The sequence below is a fragment of the Phyllostomus discolor genome, chromosome 4 (assembly GCF_004126475.2).
Source record: "Phyllostomus discolor isolate MPI-MPIP mPhyDis1 chromosome 4, mPhyDis1.pri.v3, whole genome shotgun sequence".
Lineage (NCBI taxonomy): Eukaryota > Metazoa > Chordata > Mammalia > Chiroptera > Phyllostomidae > Phyllostomus > Phyllostomus discolor.
In genome coordinates, this window is record NC_040906.2 from 4,007,605 (window position 1) to 4,035,318 (window position 27,714).

At 57.4% G+C, this 27,714-nt stretch overlaps 1 protein-coding gene and 2 non-coding genes across 5 annotated transcripts in view; all 3 read right to left on the bottom strand.

Annotated features, from left to right (window-relative positions):
- Positions 1-10,185: 10,185 nt before the first annotated feature.
- Positions 10,186-27,714, bottom strand: part of ATG16L1 (autophagy related 16 like 1) — a 35,023-nt gene continuing 17,494 nt past the window's right edge. For all 3 annotated transcript variants that reach the window (XM_028509505.2, XM_028509504.2, XM_028509503.2), the window contains 10 exons: positions 27,318-27,420; positions 24,798-24,903; positions 21,897-21,967; positions 20,943-21,014; positions 15,827-15,947; positions 15,483-15,588; positions 13,457-13,606; positions 13,256-13,303; positions 12,371-12,472; positions 10,186-11,686 (listed from right to left, as the gene is read on the bottom strand). In XM_028509505.2, coding sequence (XP_028365306.1) covers positions 11,593-11,686; positions 12,371-12,472; positions 13,256-13,303; positions 13,457-13,606; positions 15,483-15,588; positions 15,827-15,947; positions 20,943-21,014; positions 21,897-21,967; positions 24,798-24,903; positions 27,318-27,420 — 973 coding nt within the window. In that variant the 3' untranslated portion in view covers positions 10,186-11,592. The remainder of the gene's footprint in view (positions 11,687-12,370; positions 12,473-13,255; positions 13,304-13,456; positions 13,607-15,482; positions 15,589-15,826; positions 15,948-20,942; positions 21,015-21,896; positions 21,968-24,797; positions 24,904-27,317; positions 27,421-27,714) is intronic.
- Positions 16,379-16,635, bottom strand: LOC114495871. The gene has a single exon (XR_003684534.1).
- Positions 26,206-26,479, bottom strand: LOC114495872. Its single transcript, XR_003684535.1, has one exon.

Consider the following 27,714-nt stretch of genomic DNA (forward strand, 5'->3'; position numbering starts at 1 on the left):
GGTCTGGACGGCCACGTCGCCCTATGCCCCCTCCCCCGACGCGTTCATCCTCCGTCTCTGCGTCATTCCCACCCCCCCCCCCCACCCCGTAGCACTTGTCATCATCTAACACACAAGAGAATTCACTTTTTAATCTTGTTCCTTGTCCGTCCCTGCACTGCACCGTCGCCGGGAATGTACGTCTCTGACACTTGGCGGCTTTTGCATGTTCTTACCGCGTCCCATCGCCGGCATCTGGAACAGGGGCCTCCGGATACTCGGAGTGAATCAGTGAGCCACTGGATTGCAATCGTGTAATAGCTGGCAAGAGCTAAAGGGGGGGGGATTTTTAAAAAATTTCTAAAGGGAGGCCCCTGGCTGGTATAGCTCAGTGGATGGAGTGCGGGCTGCGAACCAAAGTGTCGCAGGTTCGATTCCCAGTCAGGGCACACGCCTGGGTTGCAGGCCCTGGCCCCCAGCAACCACACATTGATGTTTCTCCCTCTCTCTCTCTCTCTCTCTCTCTCTCTCTCTCTCTCTCTCCCCCTCCCTTCCCTCTCTACAAATAAATAAATAAAATATTTTTAAAAATTTCTAAGGGAGAAAACTTTTAAAAATAAAGTAATGCCAGCTAATAAATGTAAAACAAATGATAAAATCAGCAAAACATAGCCCTGGCTGGCATAGCTCAGTGGATTGAGTGCGGGCTGGGAACCAAAGTGTCCCAGGTTCGATTCCCAGCCAGGGTACATGCCTGGGTTGCAGGCCATAACCCCCAGCAACTGCACATTGATGTTTCTCTCTCTCTCTCTCTTTCTCTCTCTCTATCTCCCTCCCTTCCCTCTCTAAAAATAAATAAATAAAATCTTTTTTTAAAAAATCAGCAAAACATCATTTGAGCAAGGGAAGGTATGCACAATACCTTTTTATTGCCTGTGTTTCTGATGCTTTGCTCTCTGGGGCCTTGCTGCCCTGGGGTAAATGCAAACCATCTGACCCACAGCCCACACACCTCAGCCTCTCCTTGTCTCCCACTCTGGGAGCCGCCGTGGCCCTGCCCTCACCATCCAGGCCCGGGGCGGGGTGCAGACCGCTGGAGACAGCCCATGCCCCCCAGGGCCTCTCAAGACACTCAACCTGCCCGTCTTGAGCCTGCTTACCCTGCCTTGCCAGTGCTTTTCTGGGAACCACAGAAAGACTCTTGCCCACGTTTCCCCCTCTACCCCGCTGCCCCCCGACCTACCCTGGTGCTTCTTCAGGTGACCCTGCGTGGCGTGGCCTGCCCCTCTCCTGGGGAACTGTAACATGGCGCCTGCCTCCTGGCCTGTCAGCCTCACCACACCCGAATAACACCAAAACCAGCATTCGAAAACACTGATGAAGTTACTGACTCAGACAACAGTTATTCGCTGGTGTCAGAACCAGTAGATGTGATGGGAAAGTGGTTGTCCCTGTAGAACCAAGGGGGTGCCGCATGGACCCTGGGCTCGTCATGGGGGCAAGCCCGGCAGCACAGTGGAGAGCCAGGCGTGCCCACAGTCCGCGCTGCCAGCCGGTTGGGAGGCGTCCCCAGGGGGGTAACCGGCTCCATCGGGGTTCAGACATGATTCTAGTGTACGGGAAACGCAAAGAGCAGAGGAGCAAGCTGAACGGCAATGAGAGAGAGCTCCCAGGCGGGTCCAGGGAGGAGCCGGTGTCTTGCGTAATGAGTCCACGTCCCAGAAAAGCGGCGGCCTGGACTGAAAGACGCTCAGGGGACTCAGCAGCAGATGCAGCGCTCGGTCCCAGGCGGGACCCACCCAAATGCACCCACAGGCTGTAGAAGACGTTTGGGTCCACTGGGAAAACCTGAATATAATCTACCTGACAGGTAAGATGGAGGTATCTGGAAGGGGAAAACAGAGATTGTGACTGAGCCAAGGTCATAGGATGAAATGTGCCGTGTGATCGGATTTCGCAAACACAGTCTACATGTGTACGTATGCACACACATGTATGTTTATATGTGCGCACGCACGTGTATGCACGTGCTCATACCCATTGCATGTACCATCAGCAAAGACGCACAGCAAGGAGCTAACACTGGTTTTTTGGAAACGTGGTTCCGGGCAGTCACTCCCAAGCCCTGGTCTCCGCTCCGGGGGAATGAGAAAAACCAGGCAGTAACTGTGCGTGTTCTCAGCAGAACCAAACACGTTTGGTGTCGAATGTCCTGTCCCTCTCTCTCTGCCTCTACTGAGGTGCACTTGACGTACAACCAAATGCACTCCTTTCCAGCGTGGTCTGATGAGTTTACGCGCCACCGTGAGGAAGACAGAGAACACGTCCATCACCCCCAAGACTTCCTCGGCCCCCGGTTCAGTCAACCCCTCCGCCGACTCCCCGAACTCCGGGGACACTCTGAGTTGCCCGTCATTAGTCTAACACTCTCTTGAACGCACTGTGCACGTTAGAACAGTGGTTGTTTAGAACAGAAATTGGAACGGCACAGCTAACACCCACATTCCACGCTGAGACTCGACGATGAACCCCTTGCTGCCCGAGGTCATGGGCCTCCATCGCTTTTTCCCTTTGGAACCATTGGAAAGTATGGAGACTGTGACACGTGACCCTCGAGTATTTCAGGATGCGGCTGTGACGCAGAAGGACGAAATGTCCTTCCTTTCAGAAAATAGAGATGATCGTAGACAGTAGCTTAGGACACGTCCTCACTTGGCCACATAAAAAAGCTGCCGACCTTCTCCTACAATTCTTTTGGAAATGCACTGGTCTCCGAATTCTCCAAGTCTGTTTCTCTGTGGTCGGCATCCCGTGAGACGGAGCCAACTTGCCGTGGGTGTCCTCCCCTGATGCCCGACCCAGCCCCCGCTCCAGGGGACGCTCAACTAAGCGGCTTCGGGCTTTGGGGTAAGGCGGTCGGCTCAGGGGTTCACCAGGGCACAGGCCTGAGGCGCACTGGTGCACTCTGCTGGCCAACAGTGGCAGAAGGGAAATTTGTTCCCCGGCATCTTGGTGGCCGGGAGCAGAGAGCGCTTGAGAAGTCGGAGGCGACTGTATTCAGGAAGAGTGCCAGGGAACGGGAGCTTTTAAAAGCCACCTTAACGCCAACAGGCACCTCTTCGTCAGCTGACCTGGAGGATCGAGGGCTGTTATGGGTTGGGCCGGCTTATACTGAAATCGCCCATGGAACCCCGTGGATTCTCAAGGTGGGCAGAGACCCTTAGGCCACACCCCACCCCCTGCTTTGATCTCTTCTGCAATAGCCACGGGAAGCTGTTGAATGCTTCCAGGGATGGTGAAATCAGTCATCTTTCTGTGAAACAGGACGAAGTGTAAGAAAATTCTGTTAGAATGGAACCAATGTCCTGCTTCCCTCTGATGCTCCAAGTTAATCTCATCTCTTCCACACGTGACCCTCATAATTAGAACACAGGCACTCATTCCTGGCAGGCACTGACACCCTCTCAGCACCGTGGGGTCCTACCCCAAGACGGGTTTTCAAATGCCCATCTCGGGGCATCGTGCTGGAAACGGCACGTAATGGTCCAGGTTTCCATGCAACAGGGGCAGGTTGGTCAAACTGCAGCCCCAGACTGCAGTCCTGGGACCCGAGGGTCACTGATGAGTCCACCGAGACCCACACGAAGGAGCTGGGCCTCACTGCCATCTCCTTTCCTTCGCCTGCAGGGCCGGGGAGAAAAGATGAAGTGCCGTGCAGAGTGCAGGCAGAGGGTCCTGATCAAGACTCCCCCTGGTCCTCCCCAAGGTGCTTCTTCACCTGCCGGCCAGGCCACGTGCCCACTGGAGGGGTTTCCATGGCAACGAAGCTGCTGCGGCACAGGAATTGGACTCGATCACAAATTGCATTGCTTACATCAAAAGTTTGCAAAATAAGGTAGATGTCATTTGTAGGAGAGGCCTCTACAGACTGAAGGTGTAGCCCCTCCAAAATTTGAGGGGGCAAGCCCTAACCCCTGGGGTTAGGGGATTTGGAGTTGGGAGCCTTTGGGAGGTGAATAGGGTAGAATGAGGTCATGAGGGTGGGGCCCTGGTCTAATAGGATTAGTGTCCTTATGGGGAGACTCCTTCTTTCCACTCCCCCCACGCGCAAAGAAGTCACATGAACACACGGTGCAGTGGCAGTACCTACCAGCCCAAGGTCTCAACCCACGTTGCAGACACCTTGATCTCAGACTTCCGGCCTCCAGAAATATGAGAAATAACTCCCTGTTGTTATAACAACTCAGCCAGTGACACTTTGTCACGGCAGCCCGAGCTGAGACAAGGCCCCATGCTTTTCTTCAGATCAACGAATTGCTACAGATCAAAAAAGTTAGGAAAAAACAGACAATAATCCAGTTAAAAAATACCCTTTTTTATTGGCACCAAATAGGGGCAGTGGTTGTACAATGCTGTGAGTGCACGAAATGCCACTGAATTCTTGCTTTAAAGTGGTTATGTGAGCCCTGGCTGGTGTGGCTCAGCGAATTGAGCACCAGCCTGTGAATCAAGGGGGTGCCGGTTCAATTCCCAGTCAGGGCACATGCCTGGGTTGCAGGCCCCAACAGGGGGCATGTGAGAGGCAACCACACATTGATGTTCCTCTCCCTCTCTTTCTCTCTTCCTTCCCCTCTCTAAAATAAATAAATCTTTTTTAAAAAATAAAAAACATAAAGTGGTTATGTGATTTCCAACTCAATGCACTTAAAAATGCATTTTTTACATTGTGACCCAGTACATACATATACATGTACAGAAAAAAATTTCCACAAAACAGTTATTTACCCTTTCTGTGCAGCTTCTTCCTTTTAAACAATCTTTTTAAAAATATATTTTATTGATTATGCTATTACAGTTGTCCCATTAACTGTCCCCTTCATTCCCCTCCACCCTGCATACCCTCTCCCACCCATATTCCCCCGCTTTAGTTCATGTCCATGTGTCATAAGTTCTTTAGCTTCTACATTTCCCATACTATTCTTGTCCTCCTCCTGTCTATTTTCTATCTACCATCTAGGCTGCTTATTCTCCGTACCTTTTCCCCCTCTCTCCTCCTCCCACTCCCCTGTTGCTAACCTCCATGTGATCTCCATTTCTGTGGTTCTGTTCCTGTACTAGTTGTTTGCTTAGTTTGTTTTTGTTTTAGATGTGGTTGTTCATAATTGTGAGTTTGCTGTCCTTTTACTGTTCCTATTTTTTATCTTCTTTTTCTTGGATAAGTCCCTTTAACATTTCATATGATAAGGGCTTGGTGATGATGAGCTTCTTTAACTAGACCTTATCTGAGAAGTGCTTTATCTGCCCTTCCATTCTAAATGAAAGCTTTGCTGGATAGAGCAATCTGGGATGTAGGTCCTTGCCTTTCATGACTTGGAATACTTCTTTCCAGCCCCTTCTTGCCTGCAAGGTCTCTTTTGAGGAATCAGCTGACAGTCTGATGGGAACTCCTTTGTAGGTGACTGTCCCCTTATCTCTTGCTGCTTTGAGGATTCTCTCCTTCAATTTTACCTTGGCTAATGTAATTAGGATGTGCCTTGGTGTGTTCCTTCTTGGGTCCAACTTCTTTGGGACTCTCTGAGCTTCCTGGACTTCCTGGAAGTCTATTTCCTTTTCCAGATTGGGGGATTTCTCCTTTATTATTTGTTCAAATAAATTTTCCATTGGTTGCTCTTCCTCTTCTCCTTCTGATACCCCTATAATTCGGATGTTGGATCATTTAAAGATGTCCTGGAGGTTCCTAAGCTTCTCCTCATTTTTTTGAATTCTTATTTCTCCATTCTTTTCTGTTGGTCATTTCTTTCTTCCTTCTGGTCCACTCCATTGATTTGAAACTCAGCTTTCATTCCATCACTATTGGTTCCCTGTGCATTTTCCTTCATTTCACTTATTGTAGCCTGCATTTGTTCATCTAATCTGCGACCAAAATCAACCAATTCTGTGAGCATCCTGATCACCAGTGCTTTGAACTGTGCATCTGATAGGTTGGCTATCTCTCAGTTGCTTAAAAGTACTGATTCTGGGGCTTTCATTTTTCGTTTGAGCCATCTCTCTCTCTCTTTTTTTTCCTTTGGTCTGGTCGCACCTGTGACGTAGGAGGGGCGGAGCCTTAGGCGTTCACCAGGGCCAGGCACCCCAGTCACTGGGTTGTGACGTATGTGGGGGCGGGGTCGGAGAGGGAACAATGGCGCTTGCTTCACTCTCTGTTGGACCTCATTCCCTTCTGCCACTTCCCCCGAGCAAACTGGGCCCCTCTGGTGCCGATTCCGTGTGGGTGGGCGTGTGCACCCCGTGGGACCCTCCAAGGACCTCTCCTGTGAGGCTGGGAGTCTCTCCCTGCGCCTCACCCCCACAGGTGTTTCCAATCAGAGCCCCAGGGCTCTAAATTTCCTGGCGCTGGGACCCTGGGTTGCACACAGTGCCTTGCTTCACAATCACCATCTCGCTGGGGCTGCCGGTTGCCACCCCTCGGCCCAGGTCTGCCAGCTGTGGTCTTGTGTGCCCAGGGTCCACCCACTGCAGTCTTGCGTGCCCTGGATGCCTTACACGCCCAGGTCCCGAGGCCCTCAGTTCTCCGTGAGGAGACCCGCACCCGGCTGCCCAACTCCGCCCCTCCTACCGGTCCGGATGAACGGATCTATTTTAACTCCTTGGGTGTCCGACTTCCATATAGTTCAATTTTCTGTCAGTTCTGGTTGTTATTCTGTTTCTAAATTGCTGTCCCTGTGTTAGTTGTGCAAGGAGGCACAGTGTGTCTACCTATGCCTCCGTCTTGGCCGGAAGTCTCTTCCTACCTTTTTGACTGTCCCTTTTCCTCACTCTCCCTTTCGGCCAGTTATGACTCACTACCCTGGGGCTGTTTGGTTTGCTTTTGCCAATTCAGTTTCTACTAAGCAAAACCTCTGAGTGCCCTGTACATGGCGGGTGTCAAGGATGTACTTGCCCTGGAGACTCCGAGATGCCCCTTAGAACACCTGGGCACGTGCCCCAGGGAGCAGCAGGTGTGTCCACAGCTCGTCTTCTCACCGGCCTGGTGCACAGGCAACCCTACCCACTGTCTCCTAAATCCACCTCGCTGAAAATCGAAGCCTAAGTGCCGCCCCCCCGCCCCCCCGCACTCTCTGCTCCACACACGGGGTCAGAGCAGCCCCGCAGCAACGTGCAGGGCTAGCACTACCACATGGGACGCAAGCTCCCTACTTACATGAGGAAAGGCAACCAGCCTCGTGTGGACGTTACAGACATTCGGCAAGAGATGCTGCTCCAGAATGAGAGACTTCAGAGAGGGAGAACAGAGTGTGAGCCTTTGTGTGTGCAGTTGCTGAGCCCGCTGCCGGGGTTCCTGGCCCCGCCCCCACTCGGCTGGCGCCTGTGGCGTCTGCTCCAGCCAATGGATGGGACAAAGGCGACCCACGCAGAGTGACGAGGGCTTGCACAGTGACACTTGCTTTCTGGCAGCATCACCTGTGTTCCGCTAGCTGACTGCACAGGGACAGACAGATGTGAGGCCACCCTCCAGTGTTCAGGGCACCCAGCCAGCCCCGCCCACTCAAACTCGTGAGAATGGTTGTTTGAAGCCCCTGCATTTTCAGGGAGTTTGTTCTGCAGCAACAGCTACCTGGACCCCAACCCCAACAAGCCAGTCATAACACACTGACAAAACCATCGGCAATGCGAATGCCACTGGACAGTGAATAGCACCGAGTTACCGGTAATCCCACGAGGTGTAATTATGGCCTGGTGTCCTTAGCAGTTTGGGACGCATGCTGCTTTATGGGGAAATCACATGCCTGAGACCTATATAATTTTGTTAACCAATGTCAGCCAATAAATTCAATACAAAAATTTTTAAAAAATTGGCATGCCTGCAGTGTGCTATAAAACACTCTGGTGAGGTTGCTGAGTGGCAGGTAGGGGTGTTGGGGCTCACTGCATGTGTTTGCTGCCTCCTTAGGCTCCTGACCCGCCCGGGGGGGGACGTTCCGGTGTGTGGCCCGGGGGCTTGGGTCACAGGGCAGCGTAGTCCTGGGCAGCATAGTCCCGGGCCGCAAGCACTCACTACAGCGAGCAGGTGTTTGAGGAGTGCAGTGTGGCTGGAGTGCGCAGAGGACGGGAAGGATCTGGAATGAAGACGGGAGGGGTTTGGAGGCGCAGCTGGAAACCGGAGCTGCGGAGGCCAGAGCTCCTGAGGTAAGAGAAGCAAATGTCGCAGAGGCGAGGCAGGTAAGGATCATTTTCTGGCTCAGAGTTCGATCTTTTGCTGGCATGTACCACATAGCCTATGTACTCTCGCAGAATCTACACAAACACGTGTTTCACTTTATTCAAGACTTCTGAGGTTCGTTGTTTTGACGAGCTGGGGCTCCGCTGTGTGTCTGGTGGCAGGTAGGCAGGTAGGCAGGCAGGCAGTCAGGCAGGTCTGAGGATGCCCGTCCCATCACCCACAGGACTCAGGGACAGCTTCATGCTGAGCTGGGGCTTTCCCGCAGCTGGACAGTGGCGTACAACTCAGACCTTACAGAATTTGCGATGCTTGCTTTCTGCAGCCAGCACACCCCTGGGCGGGGTAGCTTCTCTCCTGCTGCCCCGCAAGGTGTGGAGTCCCAAGTCCCCAGTTCCAAAGGTCTAGCTTCCCCGGATCACCTTGTGAAGACACGCAGGCAGCTCTGCACACCTTGGCACACGCCCCTCACCCACCCACCCACCCTGGGCCAGCCCCACCCCTCCTTTTCCTGTGCCCGCACAAAACGTCCCAGGCGCCACAATGTGGAAGGCCAGAGGGGCTCCACGTGACTCGCAGGGTAAAGGCTGGTGAGTGTGGCTGTGCCTGAAGCAGAAGGCATCGAACTCGATCTAGGACATCATTTTTAGGAACTGACCTAGGAAATGTAAGTTAACTAAAATGATGCTTTTAAATTCTGAACTTCTGAGATGTTTATTTTTTAAACTGAAAGTCAGTTTATTAAAAAGGTTGATTTAAGCCTCTGTAACTGTGACTTCCGCCTCGACTCCTGACTCAATACTAACAGACAGCGTCTGCTTAACGTCTCCGAAGGCCTGTGCGTGTCAGGGTGCCACTTGGGGATCCTCATCTGAAACCCACCCCGGGTCACACGACCCTCCCCAGGGGGTTTTCTCGTCCTGACTCCGAGTCCCAGCAGGCATCCGACTGCTCCTTTCACGCTGGTTCTTTTCCTTCGAGCCTCTGATCCAGCCAGCACACGCCTCCTCCGAAGGCCTGCTGTTCTGATTTGGTGAGTCGCCACCTCTTGTCCACGGGTGTCCTCCTGAGACAGGTTAACGTCTGCGTCAGAGCCGACACTCCCGAGGGAGCGTGCTCGCTGTGGCCACCCAGAAATCATCCGGAAACTGAAACACCCCTTTGCCCACCCCCACGCCCCAGCGGAGCCGGCAGCATCCCCCCCCAGCAGGAGGGGGGACCACGCATCGAAGTCACGCTCCACCGTGGCGAGTTCACACGTCAGCTCAGGCTCGGCAGCCGCTGACCTCACAAGCGTCCCAGTGAGGATGGACCTCAAGCGGAAATGCCCTCTGTCAAAGGCAGAGGGAGGGTTCCTCCAAGGCCAAGCACACGGGGTAACTGAAGGCTGAGGAAACGCCGACTTTAGGCCCCCTTCACGGGTGAGACCCCTTCCTTGGAGGTGACTTGCGGAGGCCCCTTCGGCTTTCTGGGGAGCGCCGAGACCTCAGATGCCGACGGAGTGTGGATGCACGCTGCTGGGCTGGACAGACGCCTGGCCAGCGCCTCAGCGAGCACAGCGTGGTCATGGGGCTTCCGGGGAGATCCTCATTGGTTAGCGGCATAAGGCTCTGTCAGGTGTCTGTGCTGCCACGAATGAATCACCTCTCGGGGAGGCACCTGACGCCCCCCCAGCAAAGCGGAGGCTGGGAGGCCAGGAGGAGACAGGCTGGGCTCACGGTCAGGCCCGTGGACAGTCTCCAGGGCAGGCCCAGGGGCCCAGGTGCTGGGGACGCCCCTTCCCTGCTGCAGTTAAGGCTGGTGACAGGGGACCGCCACGCTGATGTTTGCAGGCAGTGACACCACGAGGAGGAAGAAAGACACCAGGACAGTATTACCATTACTTACAAAGGAACAAATACCAGGAAATAAATCAGAGTGCTTCCCCCCCAGAGCACAAAGGAGAGTTAAAAAAAAAAAAAAAGAAAGAAAGAAACCACCAACAGACATGGAGTTTGAAAAGTATATAACAGATTTCTTATTTATTTACAATCAAGTTCTTTTGGGCAACACAATTAAATAAATAAAAGACGTGCCCTGGCCTGTGATTTCCACTCCCTTCCACTGGAGCTCCCTGACCGGCTAACACAAAAGGGGGGACCAGGGCGGGGCGTGAGGGAGGGGCAGCCCCGCCCTGGGGGAGGGGAGGCGCCCCCCACCCCTCGCCAGGCTCTGGCACTCACACCCACAGCTGTCCAGAGAGTAAGCATGGGAGGAAACAAATAAAGTGCAAATTAAAAAGTGATAAAAAATGTTGGTGTTTCTCACTCAAGGAACCAAAATTTCCTACACAGGTAAAGTGGGGAAGAAAAATGCTTCAGGAAAAAAAAAAAAAAAAAAAGCCACAGGCCCGTTGTCCTCTGGCCTCGATCACAGCTCCTGCACTGGGGAGGCGCCACCCAAGCCCCGCCTCTGAGAACGGGCTCCCTGCGCTCCAGCACCCAGGGGCTCCGCACGTGGGCGCCGCAGAGGGGTGGCGGCGGCGACCCCAAGCCCCTGGCTCCAGAGCTACACTTAGGCCCTCGCACCCCGGTCCCCGGCAGCTGTCATCGCAGACTGCGGCGTGCACCTTCTGGGAAGGGACGGGTGGGTCCAGGAAGACACCTCCCCCCACAGCACCCCCACTTCTCCAGAAAAAGGGCTTCTGCACTTCCTCTAGAAAAGAAACGTCTTCTTAACGTAACTGAGGCTTATGTCTTGACCAAGGACTAGACTGGCAGACGGGAGCCCACAAGGACCGCTGCTCTCCCAGAGCAGATCAGGAGACCGAGGAGACCGCAGCCGCGACCAGGGGAGACCAGGGCGGGAGCTTCGGCGTGACAGACACAAGCGGGAGGACCGCAGGCCCTTGTCTCCTGGGGAGCCGGGGCAGTCCCAGGGGCTCCCTGAGGACAGGGGTGACCCTGTGCGGTTTCTGGTAATCCCATGATTAAAGCAAGCTCGTGGGAAGGCGACCCCAAGGCGACAGGACGCGCCCTCGGCCGGAACCGACTGGAGGAGGGAGGGAGAGCGCGGAGGCAGACGCCCGGCGAGCAGCGCGGGCCGCGTTGGCACTGCCCGCAGGGCGGCCGGCGCCCCGCTGAGGTATGGCGATGGGAGCCAGTAGTGTTTCCCAGGGAGCGGAGGCGGGCCCGAGCCTCCTCTGCTCGGCGAGGCCGTGGCGGGGCCTCTGCGGCGTCGTCCCTCCGGGCCACCAGAGACGTCAGCCCCGGCCCCACGGGTCCCCTCCGAGAGAAGGCCACAGCGCCACCCGGGTCCCGCTCTTCTCTGGAGGTCGGGGCTGCGCCCAGCACACCGCCTGCCGGGCTGGGCCGGGCGCCCCTCCAGCTGCAGGCTGCGCTCCCCCGCGGAGGCCGTCAGTAATCCGACCACAGCACGGCTTTGCTCCCCTTGTCCACGCTGACGACGTGGGTGCCGGAGGGGGACCAGGCCACCGCATTGATGGACGAGCTTCAAAGGGAGAGGTGGGAGCATCGGTGAGGTCTCGTGAACACGACTCCGGGCGCCCTGGCACTCGGGGGCAGGCCTTCCCCACGGCCCGCCCCACGGGCACTCAGACCCAGCCGAGCACGCGGAGGAGCCCGGCGCTGCGCTTGCAGCTTGGGAACGGGAGGGTCACGGGCACTCAGACCCAGCCGAGCACGCGGAGGAGCCCGGCGCTGTGCTTGCAGCTTGGGAACGGGAGGGTCAGGCCTCACCCAGCGCCCCACACCCCCCCCCCCCCAGGGGAGAGCTCTGCGGGGGCTGAGTGAGGGGACAGTGGCTGGGGCAGAAGACCCCTCCTGCTCTCGGGGCTCAGGGAGGGGTGGTTCGGAGGAACCAGCGAGCACTCTGACTAGCAGGCGGGCTTGAGTGGATGGAACTAAGGGAAAAAGCAGCCCCAGGGAAGAAAAGAGAATGTTTGCTTCTCTAGCTTTTCCTCCAACAGCCACTGTTCTGATTGCTCGGCCCGGAAGGTTCGGTAAGACAAACAGACCAGTGGCACACCGCCGCCTGCACGGCCGTGGGACTGGCCCAGCTCCCAGCACCGCTCCGGAGGGCCCTGTTCTTGTGGGGCCGACAGTCCAGGCCCCGGGGACGGAGTCACGGGACCCACCCGCAACCTCAGAGGGGCCCCCAGGGCCCACCTCTTACCCATGGTGCTTGGAGAGCACCTTCTCCACCTTCCCGGACAGCACGCCCCAGGCGTAGAGGGAGCCCTCGGCCGAGCCAGCCGCCACGTAACCGCCGTCAGGGCTGGAGAAGACAGAAGACGAGACACGGCGTCAACCGCCCACCCCGCCCCACCTCGCACCCTCATGGACCTCCTCGCGAGAACAATGCTTGTTCCTCGTGTATGAGTCACACGCGGGACCAGTCCTCGCCCGGAAGTGAGAATGTGCCATTCACACCCGTTACCTTGGCCTCACCCCATGAAGAATGGGGGCCACCACGTCACTTCTGGGGACCCCCAGTCCCTAACTCTCTCTCTGACTCACACACAGCACAGGGAGACCAGGGCAACCCCCAAGTGGCAGGGGGCTTGTTCCAGCGCACGGCTTGCCTGGTCACACGGCTCGGTGACGCAGGGAAGGAGGAAGGAAGGAAGCATTGGCCCTGGAGAAGCTTCTCCCTGGCGCTGGCCCGACCGCGGGGGAGGTGCGGGAGAAGCGCCGTGCGTGGAGGCAGGCAGACCTGGGGGAGGGAAGCCGTCCCTCTCTGGGGAGCCTACCCAGCTCTGCCCCACGGGACTGTCGCACCCTCCCTCCCTAAAGCCTCTCAGTCCTGTAAATGCAGACACAGGCGGACCTGCTGGGCATACAGCGGGCCAAGGAGCCAGCCACCCCGCTTTGGTGCAATCACAGAGCAACACCGGGAACACCGGGAAGACAGCGACTGACGGTGATCTCTGGGGCTGGACTCACAGGGTCACTCCGGGACACGCGGGCTGAGACGCTGACTCTGGCTCACCTTTCCAGAGTCACGCAACGACCCAAGGTGGGGGTAGGACAGACAAGTGGAAGGAGCAGCCAGACTAACCTGAACACGACCCTCGTCCAGTCGGAGCCACACTTGAACCCCGACGCGCTGAAACAGACAGAGAGCGCGGTCACCCAACAGACGGCTCACCACCCTCAGGGTTGCACTCGGGGCCGGGGAGGAGGGCTGGCCCCTGGTCTTCGCGCAGCCTTTGGAGCACCGGCGCCCCGCATGCACCCTGACCGGCATGTCCCCGCTCACCTGAACGTCTGCCTCACGGCATTTACCCGGAGGTCAATGATCTTCAGCAGGTCGTCGCGGGAGCAGCTCAGGAGCTCGGTCCTCTCGGGGTTCAGGTCCAGGGCAGTGATCCTCCCCAGCAGCTCCAGCTCTCGGACCACGGTCTCCGATCTGGCAGAGAAACGGGGAGTCTGAGAAACGCACCCAGGGGCGTCAGAACCGCCCGGTGGTGACCAGGACGCCGTGCCATGGAGAGAGGAGGGGGAGGGCATGTCAATGAGGAGGCGGAACTCTCCCAGGGCCTCGAGTGTGCCCCCGACCTTACAAACGACCTCGCTGCCTGCCTTTACTGTCCTCCCGCCAACCGAGTCCGCGGCCACCACTCTGAGCGCTAGGGCTCTAACCTGGGTTTCCGCCCACAGCGGGCGCCGACCAGGCTCCATCCAAACACGGGGAGAGCTGGGGCTTCTCTCCAGCTTCCTGCCACACAAGCCCAGCGCAGGACCCCCGAGGCCTCGGTGATGGCAGACATGAACCCGGGGCCCTGGGGCGGAGTCACCACACTCCGCAGGTCCCCCTTCTTCCCTCTGTTCTGTTCTCCCGATCCTCTCCTGGTCCCGGGTCCGGGAACAGCAGTCCCGGGCAGGGCCCGTTGCCCAGACAACCACGGGAGGCCCGGGCCCTCTGTGTGCCTTTTGTTGTGAGCTTCCGGGGACACGGTTTCCCACCACAAACCATAACCAGGCAGGAGTGTCCATCTCAGCGTTGGCAGTGTGCAGCCGGAGGCAAGCCTCTCCACCGCCTCAGGACCCGGGACTGTCGCCTGTCGAATTAGGGGGTGGACCCAGAGGCTCTGTCCAGTTTAACTCCCAAACTCCACGCTTCAGCTTTAAAGCTGACCGACGGTCATGAATAAGCCACGAGCCTCACGCCGGGCCTTCCAAAGCCTCTTCTGCCACCGCGCTTCCCACTCCCCACTCCGCACCACTGCTCGGCCACTGGGCTTCTGCCCCAGCTGTCCCCCACGCCGCCGGATCACCACCCACGTCCTGATGTCCAGCCTCATCCCAGTGCATGACTCCTGTCACCTGACCCTGCTGCGGCCTGAGCCCTGGCCCCCCGGCAGGGCCCCCCCGGCCTCCCTGTCTGGCCGGTCCCTCCTCACCAGGCAGCTCCCGAAAGGCCGCCCGGCCAGCCTGCTCCGACACCTCCGCAGCCCCCCCCGGAGGACCTCCACCCTCTCTCGAAAATCCTGCCCTCGTATTTCCAAGCGTCCGTTACAAATTACGGACCAATGTCCTCTGAACACAATCTCTGCACCCTCTTCCTAAACCTGTCATTTACTCTTTCTTGCTTTAGTCCCCTTTCTCACGCTCCACACCCACTTGTCACCAAGTCCTGTCTGCATTCTCGCTCCAGCGGACCCCCCACTCCCTCCACTGCTTGTGTGTCAGATCCACAAAAACTCTCCTGACTTCCCTGCTGTCCTACGCACCCTCTAAACCACCACTCACGCCACCCGGGAGCCTCCCGGGGAGTGATGATCCTTTGCTGAACACCCACTGGCTTATACTGTCAGGTCTTTTATAACATGACGAATGAAGCCCGTGGCCACCGGGTCCCAACCCACAGGGTCAGTCTGTTTGGCCCACACCCCGACTTGCGCTGCTCCAGCCAGACCCGGCTGCCCTGCCCCTCTGGCCTGGCACGTCTGCCAGGGGCTCTTCTTCGACGTGAAGCTGCTCGCCCCTCACGGTGAGCCCTGCGGCATCCCCTACCGTCCCCGGACAAAGGTGCCCGCCTATCTGCTCGGCACACGGGTGCACACCTGCGTGTCCCGCCAGCCCACCTGCCTGGCTGTTCACCTTTGTCCACAACTGTCTACTTCACGGTAGAGAAGAGCCAGCTGTTAGAACAAACGTGCACTAAAGCTTAGTTCTGCATCTCCGGGGACTCTAGGAACACAACCCACTCAAACCATCCCAGCTCTACCACGGCTGGACGTCCGCATCCGCCCCCCCGCCCGGCCCCTGGCCGGGCGTTATACCGGATGTCCCAGAAACGAATCTTCTTGTCGAAATGTCCACTCATGACGCACTGCTCCGTGCAGACGATATCGTTGCAGCTGGAGCCCGCGAACACCGTCTTTATGCCTGAAAGAAAGCCAAGCGTCAGCAGTGAGGCAGAGCCGCCCCACGGCGGTCCTCACCACCTCGCTGCCCTCTGAGCCCGAGTCACCGGACGACTCATTTAAGGAAGCCTCGGGCACGAGAAACGGCCAGCGCCTCCGTGCTCCTGGGAACACGGGCGTGGACCCGCGCCCCGACACAGACGCCAGCGCCCGGCCGTCACGCCCCGCCGCGCAAACGGACAGGGGCCCGGCTCGCTCACAGACTTTGCTGCGCAGATCCCAGAGCTTGAGGGTCCGGTCGTGACTCCCGGAGACGATGCGCGCGTTGTCCAGCAGGAACTTGGCCGAGAGCACCTTGCCGCTGTGTCCCGTGAGCGTGTGCTGGGAGGGAGGGAGAACACACAGGCGGGTGAGCGCCCAGGGAGCCCGTCTCACCGCAGCTGCTGCCCAGAGAGGAAGGGGATACGTCTCCCATCACAAATAACACTAAACCCCCCCCCCATAAAAACCCAAACCCCACACACGCCCCCACTCTCAAAAAGGAGGTGCAGCCGCAGGGCCCTCCTGAGACAGGCCCGTTGCAGGGGCTTCCCTGCACCGTCCCCACGCCTCCTCTGCGAGTCTGGATGACACGCAACCACAGGATTTTAAGAGCCTGGGCTTCAGCCGGTGCCTCTGAAAGCCAGGTCCCTGCTCAGAGCCAGAACGGACTGGCTCCCGGCGGGCACGCTGGCCCTCGCAGAAGGACACACCAGGCCCCTGCAGTGCATAGCTGGAAGCCCCGGGGGGCGGGGGGGGGGTCCGCAAGCAGAGGTCTCAGCGCAAAAGTCAGATCAGAGCCAGATGCCACCCTCCTGCAGTCACATCCCTTCACAGGCTGCCTGTGGGATGCCAACCACGCGTCCTCCGTGGGCTCGCCAAGGAGCACAGGCCTGGGGCATCGCCGTGTGTCAGCCGCCCTTGTGCCCGTCGGAGCACTGCTGGGGCCAGACGGGAGGGAGGCGGCTGGGGACGCTGCGAGTGCAGGGCGGGGGCCTGGGGTCAGCCCTTTTACTGCTCATCATTGACCTCTGTTGTCTCTGCAGGACCTCGGAGGCTCAGGAGGCACTCCCTGATGTTTTCTAATTAAAAAAAAAAAAAAAAAAAAGCCTCGGAGAAGACTTTTCACTGGCAATGACGGGTTCTAACCCGCTCCCAAGGCTGAGGCCTTGGGGCGCCCCGGTGCGGTCGTGGTGTCGAGGTGCTAGGGCCCTGGCTCTCCTCTGGGCCGAGCGGAGCGGCTCCACGGGGGGCAGGGGCAGGAGACGCAGCCACAGTGCTTCTCCTTTTGGAGACGCCCGCACGGCTTGGCTGGGTGGCATCCCGCAAAGCACAGGTCGCTGGTTCAGCGGCTCCAGTTGGGGCGGATGCAAAAGGCAACCCAATGAATCCATCAATCGATGTTTCCCTCCCTTTCTCTCTAGGGTCAGTAAGCATGTCCTCGGGTGAGGATAAAAATGTGCAACTTCTGTGTGCACGCACTGTCTGCCTTCTTCCTTACGACACAAGTAAAACCACATTTCACAAACAGGGAGAAGACAGGGCCCACGGATGGACTATGTGAATGCCCTCACGTGTACACACTCCAAACGCACACGCTAGTATTCCCGTATATTTCACGAGAAAATATTCCTAAGAATGCACCTACGGCTTTTTCAACACCATAGCAGGGGCAGTTTTCCAGGTGACAGTGAAACTGCCCAGGCCTCGGGCGTCACACGGATTTGGCCCTGCACACCCGGGTCCCCAACTTAATCTGAGACGACCCTCATCCCCGTGCTGGTTCAGGAGGATGGAGCGGGGGGGGGGGGGGGGGGGGGGGGGGAAGCAGCATCAGCTCTCTGCCTTCTCGCACCCTCACTCTTAGGAATCTCCCCGTAGAGACGCTAATCACAAATGACCTTCGTGCGGGGAGAGGGGACAGCTTCACTGAAATGTCCCGGCCAGCAGACAGTTGGGTCACTAAGTTTCACGGTAACAAATGACACCTACAGTGAACACCTAGAGGCACACGAAGGGACGTCTTCACTTCCCAGCCCTTCGTATGCATCCTTAGTCGCATTTTAAAAGGTCTGGACCTGCCTCAGGCCACCATGTGCTCGATGTACAGTGGGGAATCCAGCCCCTGCAAGTGTTCACTTTTATCAGTAAAAGTCCTTATTTTAAGTGGGTCAGATTTATTAAAAATTCTTTTGTCCACTTAGTGCTTTTGATATTTTTAATATTCAGTTTTAACGCTCCTTTTAGGTTTTATGGCCATCTTTTCAGCAAGGGCTCACGAGACAGGGTGCAGCGGGCTCAGCGGTCACGGCAGCCGAGCCCCACGAGGGGAGCCCACAAGGGGAGCGAGGCTCTTCACAGGCCCAGCCCCCCGTGTGCCACGGCGGACCCGAGGGCCTCCTACCACCTGGGCAGCCACCGTGACCATCCACCAAAGGCAGCTGAGCCCCCAAAATGCAGAACTCGGGAGTTTCTGAAACAGACGCCTGAAGGCCAGTCCTCCAGCAGCCACCTCCCCACACACAGTAAAGGAGCGAGCGGGCGGGATCTGGACCCCCTCCCCCCGCCCCCCGACGTCACACCCGGAGGGCACCGGCTTCAGGCTGCTAAGGGGCCCACCACAGCCGGCTCTGGGAGTCCTGTCCGGGGCACTTTCCGTGCAGGGCTGGCTCGAGGGGTGCCTTGCCGAAAGGGTTTTGAAGAGGCACTGGCCCAGCGGCTCTTTGCAGCCGGCCTCTCCCAGCGCCCTTCCCCCATCAGAGAAGGGGGAGGTGCTGACCAGGGCTTGGAACCCCAGTGCAGAACACGAATGTCCATCGTGCCCCCCGACGCCCCCCCTTGACGGGTCTGAGTGGCAGCCACGGTCCCCACGGTGGGGAGCCCGCTCACTTCTGGATCCTGCTGAGAGCCCGACGCATGACAAAGGCCTCCTGACCCCGTCACGCATGTACCGCCAGGAAGGGCTGTGTGTAGCCCAGGGGCCCACACGGCCAGCCGGTCCAGCAAGGGAGACAACGGCCCGACGCCCGCCCCCAGCCCGTCGTCATGACGCTCTCCCACGAACTCGGCCGTCTGTGCAGGCCTGCTCACTTGGAAGCCGTTTCCCGACCGTACAGGCTCTGCCTTCCAGAACCACCTCGCCTCCAGGTCTCCTCCTCGTCCTGGCGGCCCCAGGGGCTGAGGCCGTCTGCGCACAACTGTGCCGATTAGAAACCTCCATCCTGCACGACTGACCGACCCCCTGCTGCTTGCCGGCTCCTCCGAGGGCTCCAGACGTCAGGGAGGCTGCGGGGCCCTCTCCGCTGGGGCAGCAGTTTTGCCACATCCCAGGCTGGAACGGTCCAGGCGGATCCAGAACGGGGAGGAACGCGGGAACAGGGAGGAATCTCAGTTCCAGTCCTCGCCTTCTGACTGGTTCACTCCGGGACCTCAGCCAGCCTGAGCCTCAGCTCCCGCGTCCACCCCCCTCACCTGGGTTTCCGGGGACCGAAGAAGGCAGTGACGTGCCTGAGACCCTCAGGCCTGGGCTGACACACGGAGGCCACCCAAGAAAAGCCCCGTTTACTTTAGGAAAATTAACAGTTGCCGACACACGCAGCTCTGTCTTCAACGCGCACTAGGCAGCAGACAGTCACATGACAGACCATGGCACGGGGCGCAGGCTGCTGCGAGAACAGGCTGGGCCGTCTCGCCCAAGTCTGGGGCGCAGAGCCATCGCGCTCCATCTGCACCCTCGCTCAAGCACCTGGAGACGTGAGCCGCGGCCCGAGGCGAGTCCAGCCCTGCCGGCGGGCCCCCGGCTGCCCACGCAGCAGTGGCTTCACTCCGATGAGGACACGGGCAGGCACCTCAGCTGTCCCAAGACAACACGATCCCTGTCGTCTTCACGTCTCAGACTTTGAATGTGTGGCCCTGGATCTTCCTTCAACTGGGAGTAGGGAGTTACCCGCCTCTTCGTGCCTGCTAGCCTCTGACACTGGTCACTCCCACACAGCTCCTCCAAGGCAACGCCGTTTCCCGTGTGGGCTGACACACAGCTGCTGTCAAAGGCGGTTGGTGAAACGCCTACCAATGTCAGGTTCACCCTCCACCGTATCTTTCAGCAGCCCTGATTCAGTGAGCTCACGTGACGACTCCTCCAAGCTTAAAGAGAAAAACCAGTCTCCAAATGACGTGGTGGCTTTCATTGTAACACAGGCGACACAGTCCTCACGTTCTGGTCTGTGGCAGAACCCAAGGGACTTCTCGGCAAGTTCGGGTTCGGACACAGGTTCCCTCCACACCGGCCCCCGGCTGCCTCCCTGCCCCTCCCACCAGACTCCCCGAGTTGGCGGCCTCAGAGCTGCTGCCCCCTCTATCGTGAGTGCGCCCACAGGCACGTCTGCGGCCGGCTTTCCAGCCACACTGTGCGACTGTGACCAAGTCCTGGGGCCTGGAAAAAGCACAAGTTATTGGGTTGGCCAAAAAGTCCGTTTTTTCCCCCTGGTAAAATAAGACACATTTTTCACGTTTACCATTAACTTTATTGATTTGGATATTTTGAGTATGCTGGCTGTCTCCCGCTACTGCCTCCTAGTGGGGAGAGGGCAGGGGTGCTGCTAAACACCTCCCAGGGCATGAGACGGCCCCACGGCTCAGAACTATTTGGCCAAAATGCCAACAGTATCAAGAAACTTCGCAAACCACTTTTGTCACATCTGATAAGTCACAGCACCCTCTGCCTACACAGTGCAAATCTTTTTTTTTGCGTTTCAGTTGTGTTTTTACCTTTCTTGCAGTAATAAAGCATAATACACCAGAAATGGTGCATATTTTCTCCCATCTTCAATATTAAAATGGCCACACAAGAATTCACCAATTTTGGTAAGTTTCTTTTTTAGATGCTCGCTGATATGACGGCTGTCACAATACAGTCTAACAAAATGGTCTCGGATGAACTTAAAGACAACTCAGCGCTACCAGAGCCACAGAACAGAACAAACCACCGGACTTCCTGGCCGACCCAGCTGCAGCCGGCGGCACTGAGGCCGCCGGGGCCGGGCCGGCCTGGCGTCTGGGAAAGCACCTCGCTCTTAGGAAGAGGCGCGTCCCGCACCTTTCCCAGGCACGGGAGGGTTTCCTCTCGCAGACGCTTGAAACGGAATCTCAGACAAAGTGAGAGGGTGAGGCGGAAACACGTTTTCCCAGGGAGGACAGAAAAGGGCGGGGAGCCACGTGCGATTGCCAGGAAAGCGCGCACACTTCCCCTGAACGAGCGGGCCTGCCGCCGCCTACACGTTGTGCCCTGGGGACCACGGAGGTTCGGTGGTTATACCGGCCCCCCCGTCTGGGCCTTACCCGCAATCGGTAGTCGTCCACCGTCCAGATGCGGCTCGCAAAGTCATTTGAAGCTGCTAAGAGGTAAGACCCCTATAGGAATAAAGGGGGGGACAAATTTCAGCCAAAAGAGAGGAATTCAGTGTACACCGTAAAGCACCCCAGCACCAACTCCAAGAAGGTCTAGGTATCTGAAACGACACGCCTGATCCAAACACCAACCATCATTCCTAATGTCCTGTCAGTCACCCACCTGTCACCTGCAGACCTTCCCCCTAAACTCGCCCAGCCTCGCCCGCAAGTGGCAGAACCCTCCTGCTCAAGGCGGAACCTGGCCGCCTGCGTTCACTCCCCCCCGCCCGCCTTCGGTAACAGCGAGTGCTACTTCTCTACACCAGGGAGTCAGACTCATGTTCACCGGGGGCTACATCAGCCTCCGGTTGCCTTCAAGGGGCCGAATGTAATTTCAACTCCTTAACAGTTAAGGAGAAGTCACGTGTATACAACCCTAAAATTATTTCAGCCCCCTGAAGGCAACCGCGAGGCTGACGTGGCCCCCGGGGAACACGAGTCCGACAGCCCTGCCGTACACCGTTCAAGCCAGAGCACCCAGAGGAACCGACTGCCCCCACCATGCCTCACCTCCCAGCCACCCCCTCGGAGATCTGCTCGACTCTGGCGCAGGCCCAGCTGGACACCCTCTCCTCCATCCACACGGCCTTGGCCCAGCCGGGGCCCTGACCCCGTCCTCGAAGATGCTCACTGGCTGGGGGAACACAGAGCGGCCTCCCCAGCCAGCCCTCAACTCGGCCAGCCCAGAACGTGCGCTCCGCCCGCACCCCCCTAACACTGGCTTTACTCAGGATGAACGGCAGACGCACCTGGTGGGTTATTTTTGAATTTGGAAACCCAGGTGTCTTGAACTGCCTCTAAAGACCTCTACACTCACCTATGTCCCTGGTGGCCGATACTTACAGCACTGTCGAATTCAATGCTTGTGATGCCCGCGTTGCTGCCGGAGAGGGAGCCCTTGAACTCACACTTGTCTGGATAGAAAGATGGAAAGACAGGAAGGTCAGGCCACGACGTGGGTGGGGGGGAGACAGGATGGTCGCCCAGCGGGACCGTCGGTGCGAGACCGAGACCCCCTGCAGCCAGCTTCTGAGAGCCGGGAAGGGGGAAGTCGGGGCGGAGCCCAGCGTTCTGCATGTGCGCTCTTTCGAAGAAAGTCAGTGTGACTACGTCCATCGATCTAGAGTTTCATTCAGTTCTGTGACATCTCAGTGCAACGTTCTAATTTACATAAACATACCTTTGGGTTTAACCAGTGTTTGTGCCAACTTAACTATCAGTTTTGTAGAAACAGACCGTCAAATTTTCAAAATCGTCATCTGAGGCTGAAAAAGAGTTTTTGTTTTAGTCATGGCTAAGTGTCTAGTCGCAAGAAGGCTGGTTACACTCGTTTGGCACTTCTGTGATCCGTCCTTGCACTCACTCTGTGCCCGTGCACCCCGAGAGCCTGGCCACCCAGCTGCCTGCTGGTGTTCCCTGCTCCGCCCAACCCCCCGTCACCACCAGAGCCAGCCACACACTCCCGGGCGCTGCTCTCAGGCAGTGCTGGCCCGCACGGCAACCTCACTGATGCAGGCAGACACAAGCTAGAGGGCACGAGTCTCCGAGATGACGTGATCACGCCTCTTTTTAAAGGGCAGAAGGATGAGCTATATCGACAAGCCAGAAAAACCATTAGGGGACCGTTCTAACCAAATTCATAAAAGGAGAGCACAGTAGGAAACATTTCCGTGAACAGCCTTAATCTCTTAGTATTTCTAAATAACAGTAACATGGATATGGGTACAGAGCTGTCAAGTTCACTGGGGCTGGGGCTGTTAACCTGGTCAGTGGTCTCCACCTCTAAATTTATTTGCAAAATCTAGCACATCTGAATGTCTCTTCCCAGATCCTAGCTTTCATTAGATTTTCAAGAGTCAAAAAAGGTAGCACCCACTAATGAAGGTCTTTATTTCAATTATACTTTTACAGACAAAAATCATTACTGCAAATTCTACGAAATATCTCTCTGGCTTATGCCCCCAAAATTGGTCTATTTGTTAGGCAGCCAAAATGCAGGAAATGACCAATAAACGTTATCCCACACACGAGAGTCACCCCGAAAGAGCAAGCACCTCACTCAAGCCTGTTTATGTAGAAGGCGCCCGGGGAGGGTCGGTGACCCCCACTGGAGCTCCCGCTTCTGCGGGAACGGGCAAGGATGGGGGCTCCACTGGGTTGGGGGGGAGCGCCCTCCTTCGGAGGGACGGAGCTGCGGCCCGCACGGGCTCTCTGTGGGACGAGGCCCTGCAGTCAGCCAGGCCACGGCGGATCATTTGTTCCCGAAGACTGTAACAGAACGCTGCCAAACGGCTTCTACTGTGTGAACAGAAATTATGCCCTGGCACCTGCGACGTCAGCATTAATTCCGATGAGTGTTTACTTCCTCTTTTGCAGCACAAACGGCAAATGTTGGTTTCTTCTAATTTTCTTACAGTCGTTTTTACTGACCGAGAAGTAAAACCAACATATTTCTAGTGTTACTTGTATTTGCTCACGAGGCACAGTCAAAACAGGCCATCTGCTTAGGTTTAAAAAACCAAACCTCATACAATTTCTATTCTTACAGCTTTGTTATCATGTTATAATAGTCTCGGCAGCTGTCACTCATCAGGTGTTCCGGGCACTGGGTGAAAGCGCACACGTTCTAAGGGGCTCCAACCGGCTCCTACGGCCAGGGATTCGCCTACGGAGTCCCTGCCCCGCCACCCAACGCCTGGGCAGACGGGCTGGGGCCGCCCTCACGGTCCACTCCGGCCCCCCGGGATGACAGACCGCTCGCGCTCCAGCCGCAGAGCGGGGCCCTGCCGGGGTCCTCGGCAGCCCCATCGCTTAGGGAAGGCTGTCACAGAGAAAAGAAGGGATCTGCAGCCAGAAGACCCAGCTCAGCCCCTAGGTCCCGCCTCTGCCACAGGACCACCTACTGGTCGTGTGAATCACCCATGTAAACCTGGTAGTGTCTCCCCGAGTTCAGAATATGGGCGACGCCACCCCTCCAGCTGCACGGGGCCACTGTGAGACCCACAGGGAGTGACCGACACCGGCTCACGGGCACCGCTGACCGTGGGACAGTCAGCGCATATGCGCTGTAACCGTGGGGACGTGACAACGCGGTTCCTACAGAAACCTCTTCAGCCTGTCCTCTGACCTCGCTTTACTAAAGTGCGTGTGCATTTAACCGAATCTCAAAATGTCAAAACTGGGCCACGCCCCAGCACCCCCAGCGCCAGACCTCTAAGGGACGGACTCAGTCACCCCTCCCCCCTGTCAGTGCCGTCCCGTTCCCCGGTGCTCTGAGGCCGTGTCTGAAACGAGGCTTAATGATCAAAGACCAGGGCAGATCTCAGGGCCCCGTCTGGCAAGCTGTTGCTAAATGTGTTTTTTCAAGGCTGTGCCCACGGTATTATTAAGTGCGTAAGCCACAATTTCATGTGCAGTTTAATTAGAGTCCACAACTGTTTGATTTTTCATTTTCCTTCTACAATCTGTACTGTCTTGGATGATGTTCTGATTGTATCTCTCTCTCTCTCTCTCTCTCTGACACACACACACACACACACACACACTCACCGCACTTCCCGCCACCACCTGGAAACCCAGGGCAGCCCCCCTTGGCTCTGGGGTGTAACCGAGACGGCAGCGATGCTGTGGTCGGCCCCCGAGACCACGTGCTGCGTGTTGAGAAGACGAGCCGTGCGAAGGCTGCCTGAACCCGTCAGGCGATGCCGCCAACACAGCTCCTCCTGCACCCCCCGGGGGTCTCACCTCCGCACACTTCCCAAAGTTTGACCCTCCGATCCATGCCTCCCGTGGCCAGCAGCCGGGAGCCGGGACTGAACTGCACGGCGTTCACCTCCCCGTCGTGGGCGTCCTGCAAGACAAGCACCCGCTGAGACCCGGCACTGTCATTCCCGAGGGGGACGAGCCGGCCCCCGACGTCTCCCCCAGGGCTGCGCGGTCACACCTGCAGGGAGGGGTCCTGTGGAAACGAACTCGGGCGCCTGGCCCGGGCTTTCCTGAGATTCCGTCGTCACTCTATTCCGATAGTTCGCAGTCCCGTTTACTTAAATACAGTGCAACCTTCTCAAAAAGGATTCAAAATCTGAGCAAACTAACTGCTTAATAAAGTTTGTTTCCACATTAATTTTACTTCTAGGAATAAGAAATTTCAACATATAGTCTTGGATGATCTTAACAGCTTCCAAGTAAGGCTGAGGACACCTGCCCCTTCGGTCCAGACGGAACGGACGCCTGTCACACTGTGTCCCAGACAGCAGGGTTCCCCGACAAAGGAAGCTGCCACGGCCTCGAGAACATGGGCATGTTCTAGCTCGGGGCCTGGACCTGGGTGGATGCGGTGCCAGAGCCACACAGCGGGGCTCGAGTGGGACCCGTGGAGGCCCTTGTGCGCACTGGCGGTGCGGCCCCCGCCAACCCCCCCCACCCCCGTCCCGGAGCCTCAGCTCGCTCGCCAACGAAGCAGCACACCCACGGGTCCCATGGCCCAGGCCTGTGCCCGGCCACAGGGCCCTCCAGAGAAGTGGGCAGGCGTTACCTGGGGGCAGTTTAAATTCACCAGAGGGGAATTACCGAGTCTGGCTTCCACCCGGCAACACACAGTGTGACAAGGGGGCATCTGTGTGCAGGACACGGGAAACCGAGTGAAAAGCCTCCCATCCAGGAATGGGGAGAGGGAGCACCTGAAGTTGTCCGTGCACGCTCCTCTCTTTAAGCCACAGACATGGATTAAAACACGGACTGCTGGATGTTACCTATGACTGAAACTGAACAATAAATAAGGTTCTTTTACTCCCCACTTCTGCTTGGAAATTACCATAACAAAAAGAAACAAAAAGACCGCGGAAAACACGGACCATTAATACCAGACCATCAAACAGGTCATCCGTCGTTTCCCCCAAAGGTCACCTTGGGAAGACGAAACCTCACCTTCGCATTTGCTTGGGGCTGAACGAGATGCTAAAACGTTATCTCGAGCGTGACTCTATTAACTGGATGCTAACGGCACTTTGTCCTTTCTTTGCTTTAGCAATCCAATTTCCCACCCACCCCTCCTCCGTGTCCCACTGCTGAAAAGCTGTGTGACAGGGACCAAGCCTCTCAGCTCCACGCAATTCCCTTCCTTGTCTTTGTTTAAAGCAACGTCCACCGAAGAGGTCTCAGATTGAAAACTTGAGATCACGCACCGTCACACCCATGGCTGCCGCTCGTCAGCCTCCTGATAGCCGGGTCTGTGGGAAGGCTGTCGGCCGTGAACTGTCCACTCTCAGAACACGCTCTGACAGCATTCCAGAGTGTCAGCAGCCCCACTGCCCCGTGCACACAACTCAAAATGTGACGGGAGGAAAAAAAGGGGCTGCTGGGAGTTGAGGGCGAGGGAGGGCTGTGACGTCAGGTGCAATCAGACCTTTTACCAATCATCATCGACCTCCGGGAGGCGGCCGGGCCTGCGCGGTGGGGCTCTCTGGACAACGCCCAAGGCGGTCCGTGGCTCAGCCAGTTCATGGTGTACACATGTCTAACGATTCAAGTCCCTCCTTACGCCTGGAACTGACAGCTCCCCCATAAAGATTCCACCCCGTTTTCACAGCAAGTCCTGCTCTCCCCTGAGAGCTGGCTCCTCCAAGGCACCGCATACAACCCCAGAGTCAGCCCAGTGGTCTGGGCCCTGCTCTTCCCATCTGTCCGTCCACCCCTGTGCTCTGGGGCCCTGACCATGCACTCTCCACCCCCCCCAGCTGGCCGTGTCTGCACCCCGACCCCAGTGGGGACCCAGCTCTGAGCTCCAGCCGACGGCCCCAACAGTGCAGTGGCTCCCGCCAGGAACTGACGCCTCCTTCCAACCACGTGCTCCTAACAGTCGGAAGCCTCACAGGTGTGCACATGAACCACGGAGCCAACAGTGCCCTACTGACCCTTCACCACAGGCCACTGACTGGACTCCGACTCTAAACTGGAGGCAACTGGTGAGAGCAACTGCTCGAATTATTAATGTCTTAGCACCCCTAATTAGTCTTCCTTTGTCCCATCCCTCCTGCTTCCGATCCTCTCTCTCAGCCAGTGCTGTATGGTGGAGGATGGCTGTCACAAATTCTGTCGTCTGATGCTAAGCAAAATACAGGACTCCCCCCATCGGACAGAGCCGACAGGCACGAAGGCCTGCACTACAGAGAAAGCACGAGAGAGCTTAGCCGCCGCGGGAGAAAGGGCCCGTTTGCTGCCGTGCTGCTGCCACATGAGGCTTGGGCGGGGGGCAGTCGTACTTACAAAGACACACACCGCGGTGGTTGGGACCCTCACTTCTTTAGCAGAACCGGGATGAGTATCCACATTGTCCGGGGGGGCTGGGAGGGAAGAGACGGAGCGCCTCCTGAGAAGCAACAGGAAGGAGAACGTCAGGCAGGACAGCACAAGGCTGATCGTCCGCCAAACCCAGAAGGGATTCAAAGGCCTTCGTTAACCAGTAGCTTCTCTTCCCCTCTGGACCCCTTACAGAATGACCGGCCACATGAGAAGCGTCCTCACTCCAACGACAACTGGGAAGACAGGCGGCACACACTTGTTCTCTCCGCTTGCCGCTCACGGGCTCCAGAACCCAACACGGAGGAGCGATCCTGCACAGCGGCTTCCCGGTCAGCAGCCCCCTGGGGAGCCTTCCCGACGT